The following is an 18,349-nucleotide window of genomic DNA, read 5'->3' on the forward strand; positions in this document are numbered from 1 at the left end:
CTACCCCGACCCCCCTTCCTCGCTTTCTCTCCCTCCCTCCGCCTCCCCTCTCTCTCTCCTCCCGGAGGAGCACAATCGCCGCCGCGATGGAGCCGCCGCCCCCGCCACTCGCCGCCGCCGCCGCCGCCTCCGCCCCGGCCCCGTCCGCCGCCGCCGCGGTGCCGCCCCCGGCCCACCACAGCTACCCCGACTCGGTGGACTCGTCCCCGCGCTCACGCGCCGCCACCGACTCCTGGGATGGCCCCGCCGGCGCGGCGGCGGACCCGCTCCCGCCGAAGCTCCGGCTGATGTGCAGCTACGGCGGCCACATCGTGCCGCGGCCCCACGACAAGTCGCTTTGCTACGTCGGCGGCGACACGCGGATCGTCGTCGTCGACCGGCACGCGACCTCCCTCTCCGCCCTCTCCGGCCACCTCTCGAAGTCGCTGCTCAACGGCCGGGCCTTCACGCTCAAGTACCAGCTCCCCAGCGAGGACCTCGACTCCCTCATCACCGTCTCCACAGACGAGGACCTGGAGAACATGATCGAGGAGTACGACCGCACCATGCTCAACTCCTCCGGCGGCGGCGGCGGCGGCGGTGCGAAGCCCCCCCGGCTGAGGCTCTTCCTCTTCCCTTCGAAGCCCGATTCCTCGCAGTCGATCGGCCCGATCCTCGAGTCCTCCACCAAATCGGACGATTGGTTCCTCAACGCCCTCAACAGCGCCGGCCTCCTCGGCCGGGGGTTCTCCGACTCGGGCGCGGTCAATTGCCTCTTGAACTTGGACGATGAAGTGGGGATTGGTAACGTCGAGACCGGCTCTCGCGATGCCGATAATTCGTCTTCGCTCGGGCACGAGAAGAGCGTGAAGCAGGCGCAGGACGTGCACTCCGTGCCCGATTCGCCGATGCTGGAGACGACGTCGTCCTTCGGATCGACTTCGTCCTCGCCGTCGATCGCCAACTTGCCTTCAATCCGCGTTCAGGTGGAGGAAAATGTCATCGGTGGTGGTATTGGTGGTGGTGGTGGTGGCGGTGGTGGTGGGGGAGGGGTTAGGGTTATGCTGGATCAGAAATTGGGGATCGAGGAACAGTTTGCTCAGATGGTTATGGGCACTGGTGTCGTGTCGAAGCCAGAGGATGGCTTTGCCATGATGTCCTCGCCACCCACAGTGCCGCCGGCGGCGGTGACCGGCGTTCCTGTAGGCTCTGCGGCGGTTGCTCCTCCGGGGGATTATTCCAATCGGGTGTACTCCGATGATGAGAGATCGGACCACGGCGTTCCTTTAGGGTTTCGGAAATTGCCTATGCCTCAGCAGCAGCCTCAGCCTCCCCAGTCACAGCAAAAGCCCAGTGGAGTTCTTGATTTGCCTTCCCCAGATTCAGTTTCAAGGTACCGATTGCTTTGTTCTGTAATTACTATTGAAGTGGCCTCTGTGTGCGTGCTCTATCCGATATTACACAATGGATTTGTCAAGATCTGGGGAACTCCTCAAGTAGACGGCCTGGAACGATTAATGTTATATGGCATCTTGTATGGTTTTCGATGTCATTTTCAGCAGGTCAATAGTGCTCAAACCGTAGGTTTATCATAAATACACAGCAGAATATGCGGTTAGCATATGGCACCGAATACAAGTGAAACTGCAAAAGTAGACCTTTTGGTGCTCATGAAGTGAAGGCCTTTCTAAGATCTTGAAGATCTAGACATGTGAAATTACTGTTCCAGTCATGTGCGTAGAGGGCACTAGAATCTAATAAGATGAACTCATCCGCCATGGAAAGTGTGGCGGAAATGAAATTGAAAATTTCACCTCTAAAGATATGAGGGTCGTATAGGGTCAGAGGGAGACTGAGTGATAATTGTGTGAAGTACTCCCGATCGATTTGATATGAGCTATTCAGTGTAGGTAAATGCTATGCAAAATTATTGACTGCTGATTCTATAATAGCATGTGGACATAAAGTATTTGTTGCAGGGTACCCTTCAGCCCCATTCTTGTCCTAGTTCTTTTTTCCCTGCTAAGTTGCAAAAGCATTATTTGCATAGGTGTGCTTCTGACTTTGTATTAAAGGGGATGGCTGGTTCTTAGGGTGATTTATGATTTTCTTGTCGTTGTTGTAAAGACAAGGAGAGCAAAGAAAGGGAAAATTGCCTAGTGTCATCAGCCTAAGAAGTAGTAGGAGCATATCATTTCTTTCTATTGAGTAAGCTTCAAAGATTCGAAAACATGTTAGAAATCCAGCATGAAGACGATGACTCCAAAAGTACGATTATACCCTCACTATTTTGTCAAGGATACAATGTTTTGATTTCCTTTTCCTCAGCTGATTGGGATGATTTGGATAAACTGCTATTTCACATTACTCTGGTTGCCGATGTAGCTTCGAATAATTTATCTCCCGGGTGCCAAGAATTGTTTCCACACTTGAGGAAAGGACCTCCCTGCCTGTTCTTTATTGCATTTTTAGCTTTTTGAAAGTCCAAAGCGAAGTTAATGCTCAACATCTATTTAATTTCGAAATTACCTGAAAGCGTGTACTTTGTCTGTGCATAAAATTTGTCTCGATTGTTGTTGCTTTGTTCCATGTACATGCACCGGTTGAGGTTCTGAGTTGCATTTTCTTATAGTGATGGTAGCTTGACAAACCCGCTAGCTCGCCCAAAACCTGTACTATATCAAGACCAAGCTGTACAAATGTCCCTGGGGATTAATCGTGGTCCGACCAACACAATAGATCCAAACACTAATATCTCTGAGCAAAACATTGGAGTCCAGCTACAACAGCATATTCAGGATGCTAGGTATGTACTGCAACCTCAGATTGACCAACGACAACCACAGCAACATCAACAACCACAGCAGCAGTATGTGCAAGCTGCCCCACAGTTCATTCAGCACCATCCCCAAGGTTCAATGCCCGTCGCAGGCTACTATGTGTATCCATCCCAACAACATCAGGTCCAGCATCATCAGCTTGATCAGCACTACCAAGTGTACTATATGCCTGTGAACCAACCCCAAGCCTACAATTTATCAGCTCAACAAACCAATCCAAATGAGGCTGCTACAGCGAATCCTTCTAACCGCCCCCAAGCAACTCCAAACTCTTCCGCGATTCCTCAGTCAGCAGCTTATACTAACCCCATGCGAAACCCTTCTGGAATGAAAACCGAATTAGCTGCAGGTGTATACAGAATGGCTTCAGCATCTGCTTCGCCTCTCGTTCAAGTACCTTCAGGTCAGCATCAACAACAGTATGTTGGTTATTCGCAGGTTCATCATCCATCTCAGTCTGTTGCTCCCTCTTCTGGTGCTCCAGCTAATTATGGTTATGAATTTGCGAATCCAGCTGCTGGGCAGATCTACTATGCTCAGCACTTAGCTCCTTCATTGCCTTCTCAGTACCAAACCATGACCGCAGCGAATGCTGTTGGGCTGCCTGAAGTTTCTGGTCAGCTTTCAGGTGACAGCATGAAGCAGCAGATGAGGACATGACAGCCGTTATAAGAATCAGTTCAGAGAGAAGAAACAGTTTTGGAAGAATGGGGTCGGTATACCTTTTTATTTTTGTTTTGATATTTTTTTTCTAGCGTCTGTCTGTCTCGTTACCGTGATTGATTTGTGGTATGTAACTGTGATGGGAAAATAAGAACCTCAGCTTAATACTTTTATTTCGTGTGAAAATATTGCCGTCGGTCAAGAAAACAAAAGTGGTCTAAGTTATCTGGATGTAAATGCTTGAACTAGCAGTCATGCTGCTGCTTCTCTCGATTCAGTTTTGAATATAAACTTCACAGTTGGCAAATAATTCTTTCGTGACCTGTAACGTTATGTTATATGCAATATCGAACAAGTTTATCTTGTGGCTCGAATCGTATTCGGGCAAAATTGGCCTTTCTGGTAATCATGATGAATGGAGTCTTAATAGATGATGATGCCTGCTCTCGGGAGGACACTGCCTATTGGAAATTGGCCTGAGGATCGTCTATGAGGCCACGAAGGACTATTTGCGAGTTGTTCTGGTTATTTGGCATGCGTTGTCTTCCTTTTCGACCCTTCGCTTGATACTGCTAAAAATCAACTTTTTAGGGACTACGTTGTGCTACCATAAGATTTCTTTGCTCGATAACTACAATACGGTGCAGCCTCCCCCTTCATGTCCTTTAGCTTCACACCACAATTGATCTGTCCTTGTCAACTTGAACTCACGCTGAAGACCACAAAAAAGAAAGAAAGAAAGAAAACCTGTGCTCTGATACCCATCCAACTTAGGATAATGACTTCATGAGATGGATCAAAGCGACGGGAAAAGAGAACCCCAAGATTTATCATCCTCTTTGACTGCACCTAGCATAAATAAACCCAAAGAGTTAGGCAAATGTCATAATCCGCATTCGTTATTCGTCCGAGAATTATGGGCGTTCTTTGCTTGTCTACTGACCCCCACATAAAACCAATCAATTTTGAGTGCTCGTGCAGAGCATCAGGTCCGGCCATCTGGTGGTCGCAGCACCAGAATCAGGAGAATTAACCATTGAAATTTGACTAGCTCTTTAATATTTGCATAGGAAGAACAACTAATGATCCCTTTTCTCAGCCAAAAAGAGGGCCCGTGCTTATCTGCTGCTCGAATGTCCCTAAAGTGCTTGGTAACCAAAGCAAGCTCACCCTCTACGGTTGAAGCAAACTTTGACCCTATAAAATTGATTCAGTTCCGTTTCTGAAGACTCGTGACTACTAGTGAAATAAAGGATACTCTCTGCTAGTTATCCATGTTCTGCGGATTGCTTGGTTTGAAGTGAGGTTTAGGATCGCTTGAATTATGGTTGGTGTATTCATACACATACATATATATAAGTGGGTGTGAGCGTGTCTCGGAAGTTTTCTCTCTGCTGCAAGAACTCATTGAGCTGAACAGCGCACTGGCTTTTCTTAGTCCCTAGCTTGATCTTAGCTGCCACCTCAAATATTTTCTGGAATAGCATACCGTCGGGCACCTATGGCGATATAATATCATTTCACTGTCAATTTTTCCTAGTGACGGCTGCACAATGCGAATTGCAGGGTCTTCATTGTCACTATCAAGCAATTAGCACTAACGAACTCTAAAAATTCCCCTGCATCTGAATTTACCTTGCCGTGTAAGTAGTTCACTCATAATTTGTGATTTCGAAAGCAACCAAAACAATATGTAGGACACTTTCACTTCAAAATTTGTGCAGACACAAAACCGACAACCTGTTAGTCAACATCTACTTCAAAGATCCTCACACAATGATCGGCTCCACACGAAGCTAGCTGCATGCTCCCGCAATCAGCTTTCTTCCCTGAATCCCGCCATGCCAAACGGTTCACAGAAGAAACATGGCACATCAACGGGTCAAGCCTAACAGCAAGAGAGACGGTTAACTCAGGAATTTCAGTAACTCCACCTCCTTTGCCCGATAGATTCCATAGCTCAATCAGTCCATTTTCCATTCCTACTGCTAACAATCCCACATTTTTCAGGCGATCAAGACCAAGCCAAGATAAGGCAGTGACACTACTGCCAAACTGTGGTAAGCTTGTGACATGTTTGACTGTAGATTCGGCCACTACAGCCCATATCTTTACTGTCTTATCCCGCGAACCCGTTGCAAACTCATGACCAGATGGGTTCCATGAACACGTCCATATTATTCTTTTGTGTGCCTCTTGTCTTGCTAACAGATGATAACTAACTTCATCAGAGCCTACATATGGAAAGAAAGAATCAGGAAACTAACATTTGCCAAGGAGTAACTGTTCTGTCAGTCTTAAGATTGTTCCCCTGATACAGAAAAAGGTGGGGCAAGAATCCAATCTCTAAAATTAAGGAGTCCAAGTTAGTATCCTTATAAGATGATGGCATGATGATTAAGCATAGTAAGAAAAACTGTTTTAGGTGTTACTACTATTACCAAATCATGTGGGGAGTTCTATCAATTTCCCAGATACAAATGCCAAACTGATGCCTCTTTTCGTTACAGGTTCTAGAGATGAAGCCTATTAAACACACCTTTAGGGAGATGAAAGCTTGTTCAAAACAAACTAGTGAAGATGGGAAAAGATCCAGGTTGTGAATTTGTTAATGATAGTTTTCATCCTGGTGTCGTAATGACCTTGCACTCCTGAACTAGAATGGCTGTGCAAGTTGCACAGACACTAACCTACTCTTTGTTTTTATAATGCATTTCTTTGGCAAAAAAAGGACGTAGAGCCATACCTCTTCTATCAATGGAGAAAACAGAGAATTGTCTGTCCCTTGAAACAGCTAATAGCATTTTGTTGTCATGAGAGAACTCCATTTGGGTCACCGTTAAGCTGTGAGAATGAAGGCGACCCACTGCCTTCCAGGAACCTACTTGCCATAGCCATATTTCAGCCACTGGTGCTGACTGTGCCTACAAGAAATGAAATACAAGATTTTGAAGTTTGGAGACAGCTAACAACCATTGAAATGGAGCATCAAGTTGTTGGCTGACAAATTTGACAAGAATACTAAAATATGGGAAAAGAAAAACTTCTGAAGATTGCGCATATGATCCCTATAACTCCACTGAAATAATATAAATTTAAGGGAAAAAGCCCAAAAATCCTAAACTACGCTCGCTATGACACATTTATCCAAAAAAAATTTTGTAGCACAAAAAACCCTAAACTTGCACTCATATGACAAATTTGCCCCAAACTTGTACCGAAGACGCACATTTACCCCAAACTTTTGTTTGGGGCACTTAAAGCCCTAATCTTGCATCTGTGCAATACATTTAACTCAAAAAATTTGGATTAAATGTGTCACATGAGTACAACTTTGGGAGTTTTGGTGCCATAAAAAAATAATTTGGGATAAACATATCGCACAGGTATAAATTTGGGGATTTTTTGTGCCACAAAAAAAAATTTGGGGTAAATATGTCACAGTGGGTGTAGTTTAGGATATTTGGTATCTTTTTCCCTAAATTTTAATACTCTCTGGGAAATAGGGCGCTTTAAATAAACCACAGAATCTTCAACTCAGCAATTTTCATGTTGAACGCTCCTAGAATATGTATATCAAATTAAGTACAAGCAGACCCTACTAAAAATGACAGCAGAAGTGAGGTTTATCAACTTCAATGATGAAAGATACAAGCGTACATGCTAGTAACACTTTATACCTTACAGGATGAAGCAACAAGCTTTCCCTCATGGTCACAGCACAAGGAGAAAAGCTCATTGCCATGACCATAAAGTTTGTGCGTCTCCGGCCACAATGTATGCCAAGCCAGTTGCTCTTCAATGGGGGGTTCAGTTAAAACCACCGGAACTGCATCCGGGATGGTTTCAAGGGTGTTGAAACCATCACTGCTGTTTCTATCTGGTGTGCCATTAGCAGCTACAACAGAAAATGCTTCATTTAGTAATATTTATCCCAACCTACTACCTACACCAAGTAATTACACCTAAAAATCCTATATTTTGCCCATGAATAGGAATGTACATGTTTTAATAATCAAATAGGAGAATATTAGACATAACCAATATTATAATTATCCTGATTCATCATAACTTCAGCATCAAGTACCAGACTTCAATACATCTTTTTAACTTATATAAATCTACTATCCCAAAGGTGTTGAATTCATGTCCAATAAAACTTCATGATAAAAGATGCATTGAGCTGTAATGACATCGTAATTTGTAGTGAAAGCATACAACATATGTCAAAGTTTCCACATAAACTCAAGAAAAGACATCAGAGAGAGAGAGAGAGAGAGAGTCTCACCCTGTACATATATGGGTTTCTGTGATAGTCCAAGGGCAGACATATTGGCACCCAAAACCTGAGTACCCACTTGATCGTCCTCAGCAGAACTAGTGGCCTGTAAAGATGCATGATTCAGGGTTTTAAGGAAAGACAAAGGGGCTTCAAACACCCTTGAAACCTTCTCATCAGCTCCACAGACAAAGCGATGGTTGCCCTTTCCTTTTATGATGGCCACACAATTAATATCATGACCATGGACTTGAGGTCGAGCAATTTCATGCCAAGGGTCAAACTTTTGTGGTGAAGCTTCATTTTTCCAGGGTGCAAAAGCTCGTGTTGTCTGAAAATATTAAAATTCTGCATCAGAATCTAAAAGAAGTACAGAAAGAACTGCAACATGATGTAATAACTTTCACCAGTAGGATGGAACAGTTCACTTTAAGAAGAGAGACTTTCTGCAGAGTCAACTGCCCATCAAGCAAAAATTCTCAGTTTTTTTCAATTTTGCAATAGGAAAAACTTAAGGAACAGTGCCAATGAGTTCAACTTCAAAGCATGTAGCAAGCCCTCTCCCTTTCCAAGAATATCATTGCAGTGGTCGAATTACAAGACAGTCACCGTCACATGATGAGGGCTTGTCATTCTTTGCTCACCCATCAATTGGCCTTGATAAGCCAAATAGATCATGTCTATGTGCACCAAACCTTATGCCGCTCAATATTCATCTGCTCCCACATAAGCAACTCTTAAACTCTAAGCCTTAGCAGACTCTCCATTCCTAAAAATGTAATGTTATTCAAATTACTGTGAAATTGATCTTGATCTTTTATATATATTCATCCCACTAAGCTGTGCCCAGGATAGTAATTTTATTTGATAAAATCACATCTTGTTGACCATATATAGAGTAAGTTACTAGTAGTTCTATCTGAAATATTGTGACAACAATGATGCCTCAAATAAATATGAACATGCAGCAGAACATGAAGGAAACTAAATGACAAGCTTGAGATAAAAATTTCATCATCTAACCTGGTCGTGACTGACAGAGAGAACGTATTCACTGCACCTTGCCCATGAAATATCTGATACTGGTGCAAAGTGTCCAGAGGGAATCCGTTGTGGTTGCCAATTGTCAAATCCAGCACCAACATTTCTCCAAAGATGAAAAGATCCACCATATCCATGTGCCAAGATTGAACCTCCATTCGGTGACCAATGGCCACCATAGAAACCCAAAGCACAGTGACTTAGTTCCCCTACTGAGACCACATTCATCCAGATACCAGTAGTCCTTTCAGGTTTCCAAATCATCATTGTCTTATCCATAGATGCAGACAATATACTTAGGGGCTGATGATACGTGGTCGCCATGGTAGAGGAAACTAGAGGTGGCTGCCACTGCACAGAATAGACCCAATCCTCATGTCCAATTAAAAGAGATTCAAGAGATATCTGATAACAGCACGAGCCAGCAATAAGCAGAGGACCTTCAATATAAGAAGCCAGGCTCATTTCTTCTTTTCTGTATGTGCCCTTTGTACTGGCAGTAGAATTACATTCAGTCATCTTCCATATGCGTATGCCTTTATCCTGGGATGAACTTACAAGTAAGATACTATCTGGTTCGCCATCAGTAACTATAGGTAATGAAAAGTCCAAGCTTCGGATCCAGTCTGTATGGCCTTTCAGCTCACAGGTTCGGACAAACTGCCAGAAACAAACAAACCATCAGAGAAGCACTTCAATGAAGAAGGCGAGGATGCATGAATTAATTTAAACTAATGAAACCAAGGTTTAATACCTTTCCTGACCTCTCCCCACAGTACAGATGAACTTTATTGTCCAATCCTCCCATGGCCAGGACAATCTTCCCAGCGTCTCCAGGCAACTCGGCTAATGAGAGTGCTACCATTGGTTTTAAACCCACATTTATGGATTCCAGAAGTGTGAAATTGCATTTTCCTACAACAACCAAGAAGTTTGGCATATAAATTGGAGATAAACGATGGTTGACAATCATAATTACAATGATCATAATATTATATCTATTTACAATTATGATTTTCATTCTTCATATTCCAGTGACTGTTATTACCAGGCTAGGTTCTCCTTCTCTTTTTCCCTAAAGCTATAATCTCTGTTACCCACAAGCTTTTTCCCCCAATTTTCACAGGTTGAGTTATAGACCTAAAGAGAAAAGGAGTGTATTTCTGTAAAAAACAAGTAGAGCATTTTAACTTGTAATCATATTTTCATATTGTCAGTATCTTCTATGGTGATTAGCCTGATTGAGAGCTTATGCTTTATCATACTTTTCGAGCTTTTTTAACTACTGTTGAACAATTTCTTGTCCCAAAGTCTGTCGTTGAGGCATTACAAAATTCTGGCTAGAGGACAGCAATGGAAGAAGAATTAAAGGCTCTTGAGATTAATCAAACTTGGCACTTAGTACCACTTCCTCTAGGCAAAACTGCTATTGGTTGTCGATGAGTGTATGCTGTAAAAGTTAATCCCGATGGTTCTCTTGCTCGTTTAAAAACAAGACTTGTTGCCAAATATGCTCAAGTGTATGGGGTTGACTATCTAGACACATTTTCTCCTGTTGCCAAACTTATTTTTGTTCGTATTTTGATCTCTCTTGCTGCAACATATAACTAGCCTTTATTTCAGCTTGATGTTAAGAATGTTTTCTTGCATGGCACTATTCATGAAGAAGTTTATATGGCAAATTAAAAAAGTCTTTATATGGTTTGAAACAATCTCCACGGGCATGGTTTGGAAGATTTTCTGAGGTTGTACTATCTTTTGAGCTATCAAGATGTAGAAATGATCATTATTTCTTTTATAAGGAATCAAGGGGAGGCAAACTATTCTTGATTGTGTATGTTGATGATATTATTATCACGAGAGATAACTTGGTTGGTATAGCTGAGCTAAAGACCTATCTTCAGTAACAGTTTCAAACTAAAGACTTAGGAAAATTGAAATTTTTCCTAGGAATTAAAGTGACGCAATCACAAAAAGGTATTGTTCTATCACAGTGAAAATATGTTTTGGATTTGCTCACTGAGACAGGTATGTTGGGATCAAAGCCTCTTGATTCACTCATGGAACAAAGGGTTAAACTAGTTGCTAATGGAGAAGAAATTCTTAATAATCCCGAGAGATATAGAAGACTAGTAGGTAAGCTGAATTATCTTACAATTACCCGACTAGACATTGCCTTTCCTATTAGTGTAGTAAGACAATTTTTGTCTTCCCCTTATACATCTCACTAGGATGCAGTTATTCGGATATTGAGGTATTTGAAGAAAACTCCAGAGAAAGGAATTGTCTATCTCATGGTCATATCAGGGTTGAAGGATTTTCTGATGTTGATTGGGCTAGGTCTCCAAATGATAAAAGATCAACTACTAGATATTGTACCCTAGTCGGAGGAAATCTGGTATCATAAAAAGTAAGAAACAAAGTGTTGTTGCCCGCTCTAGTGTTGAGTCAGAATATAGAGTCATGGCACAAGTGACATGCGAATTAATGTGGGTTCGACAGTTATTGACTGAGTTAGGCTTTAAAGATTTAGTAGCCGTGACTCTATGGTGCAATAATAAAGCTGCAGTGCATATAGCTTCCAACCCTATGTTTCATGAGAGAACAAAACACATTGAGGTTGATTATCATTTTATCCGAGAGAAGTTGCAGAGTAGAGTAATTCTTCCCAGTCATATTTGAATCGGTGAACAACTTGCAGACATCTTCACTAAATACTTGGATAATGGAAGGATAGAACATATTTGTAACAAGCTGGGCATGATTAATATTTATGCTCCAGCTTAAGGGGGAGTGTTAAAAGTAAGAAGGGTAATTAGAAGTAAGAAGGGTAAATGGGTTTTTACCACTTTTAGGGTTTATTTTGATGTATATATATTAAAATTTATTGAATAATATGATGTACATTTTCCTCATAGATAGCATAAGCAGGAGTTTCCAAATTGTGTGGACGAAGAACAAAAAATCTTGAAATCATATAACAATTATGAGAAATAACCATAATATAATAGCCAAGATAGAATATCCCTGCTGGTACAACTACCATTGAAAAGCGAAAAGCAACATACGGCCATTAGATAGAGTAAGATATTTCGATGGAGAAACATTGCTGTTAATGAGAGCTGCTCACCTCCACTGGTGGATGGGAAAGCCACTTCCCAGATATTGACAGTACCATCTGATGAAGTTGATGCAACCAGAGCATCAGTTGGAGAAATGATGACTCCGGTAATGCACGTGACTCCCTTCTTGTGCGACTGTGGTAGTTGCATAATATGCGTCCACTGAGAATAAAAGATGCTCCTTAGTTTAGCATTTATAAGAACATGTTTCACTAGACCTTTTCAGGATTTACTGAACTTTAAATACCACACATCATTGAACTTCATTTACCAGAAACAAGGGAATAAGTCCAGAATAAATGCAATGAAATAAAAGAAAGCAAGAAATAGGGTAAGCTTCTAAGAGATGTACTCCATTAGCCCAGGACATACCTTGCGGTCAAGAAGAGAGTATTCCCATAGCATTATGGCACCGTCAGCATCTCCAGACAACAGATAATGATGCTCCAAATGTCCAGCTGTCAAAGTACATAACGTTCATCAAAATCCCATGAAGATGAAAGAAATACTACCGGATCAATGCAACGTTCAGAAACATGTTAGGCTAGTTGCATAAATTTAGAAAAATCATAAGAAAAGAACACCTCCTCTTGCTGTTTAGCCTCAGTTTCACAGTAAAAAGCTAAACTTCAAAGAATACTGATTGGGCGATTACCCTAATGATTCCCAATCTCGAATACAGCTACTGGACGAAGAAAAACGCAGTACAGGAAGAAACAGTCAGCTGATTCTAGGACAACCAGTCGACCAAATCGTCCAACGAAGTGCGATCGAGCTAAGAACACAGACAGCGAGAAGCCCTCACCTTTGAATGCGAACTTGCTGTTCGGAAGCCAGAAGGTGCAGTTCACGGACGCCTTGTGACCCGGGAGCGTCGTCAGAATCTGAGCCGTCTGCAACGATTCAGCACGCGAACGATCGTCAGTCGAGAAGCCGAAAAAGAAGAAGAAGAAGAAGAAGAAAATAACAACAGCCGGAGAAGCGAGCGTCGGCTCCGATCGAGGAGCCTCGGAAGCACCTCGGGGCAGAAGACGGCGACGGCGTTTTGGGCGCCGAAGGCCACCAGGCCGCACGCCCCCCACGAGACGTTGTTCACGATCCGGTTGCACCCGGCCCCGACGAACGCCCGTCTCACGCCGACGACCCCGCCGCGAGCCGAAGAACCAGACATCCCGTCGGACGCGGCGGCGGCGGCGGCGGCTAGCGGGGAGAGAGAGAGAGAAGAGCTCCGGCTTGCGACGGAGCGCGGAGGAACTTGCAAAACCTCTCGAGCTTCTGGAGGAGGGAGGGAGGGGTTTTGGCGAGGGGAGAGGGAAGAGGATGGCGGCGGAGGCGGGCCGTCGCTGTTGGGCTTTCCGAAACCAAAATGGGCCTTCTTCGCTTCCTCTTCCGGGAAGCTTCCTCCTCCTCCTCCTTCTTCCTCCTCCAGCTCGAAACGATGGAGTCCGGACAACAATCGCCGGCCCGCCGATAGAGAGTTGCAGAGATTCCGAAAGCTTAAATGGCGCCACGTTAGTAGCGACCTCAGATCCCCTTTCTTCTTTCGTCTCTTTTTCTCGTTACAAGGTTCTAGCGATTTCGAAGCACCGCCGACGACCCCCATTCGATCGATGGCGACGATCCAGCACGACGTCTGGTCGGCCCTCCACGCCGCCTCCTCCGCCGTCCGCTCCATCGCCCCTTCCCTCGCCCTCTCCCGCGCCGCCGCCGCCGCCCCGGCCGCCGCGCGCCGCTTCCCGTCGCTGAGGCTGCGGGCCTTCTGCTCCGCCAGGGAGCCCGCCTGCGACGCCGTCCTGAGGGCCCCCGAGAAGCCGCCGATCTGCACCGCCGACGAGCTCCACTACGTGTCCGTCGGCAACAGCGACTGGCGCCTCGCCCTCTGGCGCTACCTTCCGCCTCCCTCAGGTATCGGATTCTTCGTCCCGCCCACTTCTGGCGGCGACGTGTTCGTCCCCTACTTCTTTTATATGTTGGTTCTTGATTGGGCGTGGTTGCTCCACAGGCTCCCGTCAGGAATCATCCTCTGCTGTTGCTGTCCGGAGTCGGAACCAACGCGATTGGCTACGACCTCTCCCCTGGTGTACGTCGTTTGTTGCTCTCCCTCGATTTCTTGTCTTCTTCTCTCTCTCTCTCTTTTTCACATCAAGTTGTCGTGATTCTCGGTGCGTCTTGTGAATTTCTTGAATGATTCTATGTTGCACTGCGTCATGGACTTGTATTGTATCGCCGATGGCGGAAGTAATGCGCATAGCGAATGTTCATGCGGTCTCTCTCCCTCTCTCTCTCTTTTGTGGAACTACTGGCATTTTGAATTAGATCGTTCGAAGTTTTGTTCCAATTTTAGTATGTTTGTAGTCGTTATGTAGAGGAATGCTAGAGGTGCCAAATTGATATCTTGATGTCTCAGCGTCTCCAATTTGGATATTTGGTGAGCTCTTCCTGCATGGTGTGCTCAAAATCTGTAGTTTCTTTTCTTTTTGCAATGGAAAAGCGTCAATTGGTCCGTGTTTTGACGACTTTGCAGCCATTTGCAGGGTAAAGGGTCTCTGTTCTGGCGGTAAATGAGCCTATGTTTTCTGTCTTAGATTTGCTTCTGGAAGTGCTCAGCTTGAGTCAATACATCAATTTAGCTACTTTGTTAGGTTTGATTGGAGTTTCGTCATTTAGAAACTTCTTGCTTGATTCGTATCAATCTCTGTTGGCATTGAGCATAGGGGTCCTATAAATGTAATTCACAGGTTCAACAAATCAGGAACTAATTGCATGACTTACGACTGTAGTTTAATCTGAAACTTTATACTTGTGATTGTTGACTGACTTGACTTTTTGCAGTCTTCATTTGCACGGTATATGTCGGGTGAAGGATTTGACACCTGGATTCTGGAAGTCAGAGGTGCTGGATTGAGTGCATGGGAATCAACTCCCGAAGGAATTGAAAATCTGCCAATAAAATATCGAAGCAAATGGAAGCTGCTGCAAAAGGTGCAATAAATGGAGCACTTCCCGAGCAACAGGATTCAACAAACGGTACCAGTTTCCATCTGGACTCTGAAGTTCCTGCTGCTAAAGGAGATCCTGCAGTTCTGGCGACAGCATGGGATGAATCTAAGCTGGTGACAAAGTTAACAGAGACTTTCATGCGTTTATCAGAAAGGCTCTCTGGTTTTCTTAGCGAAGGTCAATCCAGAATTATGTATGCTAAGTTCTTTGATCAGATATCCAAACTTTTGGAGGATTCACAGTTATCAGAGCGGTACAATGAGATAAGGGCCACTCTTTCAGGCTTGTTGGAATCAAGGCAAAACTCTGGGATTGCTAATCAAATTAGAGACTTAAGTGAACGACTTGTAAATATTATTGAAGAAGGTCAACGATCCGTTTCACCTCCACTTTTTGATATACAAGAACGTTTCTCTTCTACTATTGAAGATTTTCAGAAGCAGCTTGATTTGATCGTGAAGTATGACTGGGATTTTGATCATTACCTCGAAGAGGATGTGCCTGCTGCGGTGAGGTGACATATACACTGTGTATATTCATATGCTATTTGTCTTTTGTTTCCTTGTCATACCTTGTGTTGCTTTCTTCTAATTTCTGGTATAACTGAGGTGTATTTTCAGTCCTTGCTCAAGGAATTGACATTAACATCTATGTTCATTGGTTTAGATGGAATATATAAGAGCAATAAGCAAACCAGAGGACGGTAAACTGCTGGCAATTGGACATTCCATGGGAGGAATCTTGCTTTATGCTATGCTATCTCGATGTGGTGGGATTCTCTGTCTTACCTCTTGGCACAATTCAGCTTTTTTCTGAATTGTAGAGAGCATAAGCATCTCTTCTATTTTCGTTTGTCATGTATTATTAATATGTCATAGTGGCTTTCCTTTTGTTGCTTTAATTGTTTTAATGTTTACCTTTTGCGACAAAATTTGTTACTATGCATTCATTGCTAGTATCTAAGATCTTGTCAATTTTAATCACTGGTGATGTTTTCTTCAGTTTTCTTTCTTTCAAGTAAGTTGGGTAGATGATGATATACATCCTCGCTGTACACTGAAGTTTTCGCTTTGGATATGATGTGCTATCCCTAACTTATTCCCATGGAAATTGATCTTTTTGGGCCTAAAAATTGGTATCTTCTTCAACGCTTGTTCTTCCGTATTTGGTTCCATCATCTCTAGGCAGTGGTTATAAAAACCGATTGTCATTTTCAAATCCTCCTTGACTGTTCTAAAGTTTTAAGGCTGCATTGTCATGAACTGGTCTCAGACTTCAGAAGCTAGCATCTTATATATTGACCGTTTGTAATTTACCTGACAAGGTTTTGAAGGAAAGGACCCAAAATTGGCAGCTATTGTTACTTTGGCATCATCACTTGACTACACACCTTCAAAATCAACACTCAAGTTGCTTTTACCCCTCGTAAGTGGAAATGTGGATACCATTTTCATCGGGATGGATATTTACAGCTAAGTTTTGTTATTGTCTGTGCCAAAAATCTAATGCTAAGGTTCTTGTCAAGCAGGCAGATCCTGCACAGGCTCTTAATGTTCCTGTTGTTCCCCTGGGGGCAATGTTATCGGCCGCTTATCCTCTTTCAGCGCGCCCTCCCTATGTGTTGTCTTGGTTAAATCATCTGATATCAGCAGAGGACATGATGCATCCAGAATTGTTGGAAAAGCTCATCTTGAACAACTTTTGTAAGTTAAATGTGTCTGCCTTGCGATGGGAGATATCTAACATGTGCTTTTCATGGAAGTTGTCTGCAGCTTCAGGCATAGGCGTCAAAACTCCAATTTATTTGTCTAGTTATGTTGGTATCTAGATTTTGCACCCTTGGAACTGGCCAAAGAGTGGGGAAGAAAAGATTTGGCTCCCTTGGAAAGATTGAGTGTAGTATATACTTTTGGGATTCTAGTGGTGCATGAGATCTTAAATGCACGGTACTAGGACAAACTTTCGACTGCACCTGCCACTTTCTGCATTTTTATTGTCCATGTTACTTGTCGCTTCTAGAAAAACCTTCAGAAAATTGTTCTCCATCTCTTTGATTATAGTGGTGAGCACAAATTCTTGACTGCAATATGCTAGAACCTCTGCAACTTTCCCTTTGTAGCCTTCAGGAAACTCTTCTGCATCTTCGGACACGCAAATAGTTTATATGGCATACTGATGTTGCATCTTGCTCTATTATTCCATCGGCTGAGTGTTCTTGTGCTATGTGAGTGATTTCACTCGATTTTTGTCCTGGCATTGGCAGGCACTATACCTGCTAAACTCATACTGCAGCTAACAACGGCTTTCAAGGAAGGAGGGTTATCTGACCGTAGCGGCAGATTCTTTTACAAGGATCATTTGCACAAAAGCAATGTGCCTATCTTGGCTATTGCAGGGAATAAAGATCTAATCTGTCCACCTGAAGCTGTTGAGGGTACGTTTAATTGGGAGGTATGCCAAAAGTTATTTTGGACAGTAATGAGAATGTTCTTACTCTTTTGACCTGGTTGTGCAGAAACCGTGAAGCTTATTCCTGATAATCTGGTGACTTACAAAGTTTTTGGGGGAGCTGAAGGGCCTCATTATGCTCATTATGATTTGGTGGGGGGTCGAATGGTATGGCTCTTGCTTTTCATGTTCAACGGACTCTTACATCATTCCATTTCCATTTTGTCATCTGATGCTAGTGTGCAATGGCTCTTGGGCAGGCCGTGCAGCAGATCTACCCATGCATAATCGAGTTCCTTAGTCGCCATGATTCTTGTGAAAGCCAACACAACAATGCTACCTCATCTGATGAATTGAGGCAACAAGAATGAAATTCTGTTCTGGTTATGCTGCATGGTGCTCACGAGCTTTCCCAAGCAAATGCTTGGAGACTTCGTGGCTCTGATGATGTTTATTAGTGCACGTCACTTTAGAAGATATGCGATGCTCTAGTAGGATGATCACGTCCCCAAAGGGATAAAGGATCGAGATGGGGCTGGATATGCTCGGGCTTAGTTGTTGTTGATAATTATAGGTAGTTTGTTAATTTGGTTTGTAACATTTTTGGGGAGGATCATGTTTTATTGTAAATTCTGTCTAATGGCCTATATGTAGGGGTGTGCAACCGGACCGGGTATACCCGGTTCCCGGATTGGCCCACCCAGAAAATAGGGTCGGGAATCGGTTCCCATTGAAACCAGTCCGGGAACTGGTTCCCAAAATTCGGAAGTGGTTTAAACCGGTCCGAGAACAGGTTCCGAGTGATTACCCATCCGAAAACTGATTCCTAGACTGGTTTTGGAACCGGTTCCCGGACCGGTTTTGTAAGTAGAGGTCTAAAACCTTTTTTTTTTCCCGATTTCTATTCTTACTCCCACAATCACACAACGTTTTTCATCTTGGTTCTTTCAAACATGCACAACACTCTTCCTTTGTCA

At 43.6% G+C, this 18,349-nt stretch overlaps 3 protein-coding genes across 4 annotated transcripts; 2 read left to right on the top strand and 1 right to left on the bottom strand.

Annotated features, from left to right (window-relative positions):
- Positions 1 to 3,792, top strand: LOC104453751 (neurogenic protein mastermind). 2 transcript variants are annotated; one of them, XM_039315340.1, is made up of 3 exons: positions 1 to 1,372; positions 2,612 to 3,222; positions 3,334 to 3,792. In XM_039315340.1, the coding sequence occupies exons 1-3, from the start codon at positions 87 to 89 to the stop codon at positions 3,477 to 3,479; spliced, it is 2,043 nt and encodes a 680-aa protein (XP_039171274.1). In that variant the 5' UTR covers positions 1 to 86; the 3' UTR covers positions 3,480 to 3,792. The 2 variants fall into 2 exon arrangements, with proteins under 2 accessions (XP_039171274.1, XP_010066680.2); XM_010068378.2 differs by having other exon boundaries at positions 2 to 1,372; positions 2,612 to 3,792.
- Positions 3,793 to 5,085: 1,293 nt separating this feature from the next.
- Positions 5,086 to 13,753, bottom strand: LOC104453753 (elongator complex protein 2). Its single transcript, XM_010068381.3, has 10 exons — positions 12,943 to 13,753; positions 12,730 to 12,817; positions 12,297 to 12,382; positions 11,933 to 12,086; positions 9,557 to 9,717; positions 8,785 to 9,462; positions 7,771 to 8,092; positions 7,163 to 7,380; positions 6,229 to 6,406; positions 5,086 to 5,716 (listed from the first exon to the last, which is right to left on the bottom strand). Exons 1-10 carry the CDS (start codon positions 13,597 to 13,599, stop codon positions 5,226 to 5,228), a joined length of 3,033 nt encoding a protein of 1,010 aa, XP_010066683.2. The 5' UTR covers positions 13,600 to 13,753; the 3' UTR covers positions 5,086 to 5,225.
- On the top strand, positions 13,725 to 18,349 carry LOC104453752 (the record flags this gene model as incomplete). Its single annotated transcript, XM_010068379.3, is given in 10 exon segments — positions 13,725 to 13,829; positions 13,927 to 14,004; positions 14,757 to 14,859; positions 14,862 to 15,433; positions 15,591 to 15,693; positions 16,249 to 16,349; positions 16,453 to 16,627; positions 17,188 to 17,358; positions 17,440 to 17,540; positions 17,633 to 18,349. Coding segments are annotated over 10 exon segments (1,620 nt in total), but the record flags the coding sequence as incomplete, so codon positions are not given.

The sequence above is a fragment of the Eucalyptus grandis genome, chromosome 6 (genome assembly GCF_016545825.1).
Source record: "Eucalyptus grandis isolate ANBG69807.140 chromosome 6, ASM1654582v1, whole genome shotgun sequence".
Lineage (NCBI taxonomy): Eukaryota > Viridiplantae > Streptophyta > Magnoliopsida > Myrtales > Myrtaceae > Eucalyptus > Eucalyptus grandis.

Bases quoted from the DNA above. Each gene is read 5' to 3' on its own strand.
- LOC104453751 (XM_010068378.2), top strand. From the start codon at position 87: ATGGAGCCGCCGCCCCCGCCACTCGCCGCCGCCGCCGCCGCCTCCGCC. The intron at 1,373-2,611 runs GTACCGATTGCT...ATTTTCTTATAG, and splicing joins TCCCCAGATTCAGTTTCAAG to TGATGGTAGCTTGACAAACC.
- LOC104453753 (XM_010068381.3), bottom strand. From the start codon at position 13,599: ATGGAGCGGACGGCGGAGGAGGCGGCGTGGAGGGCCGACCAGACGTCG. The intron at 9,463-9,556 runs GTATTAAACCTT...TGTTTCTGGCAG, and splicing joins GTGGGGAGAGGTCAGGAAAG to TTTGTCCGAACCTGTGAGCT. The intron at 5,717-6,228 runs GTATGGCTCTAC...TTCCATATGTAG, and splicing joins TTTCTCCATTGATAGAAGAG to GCTCTGATGAAGTTAGTTAT.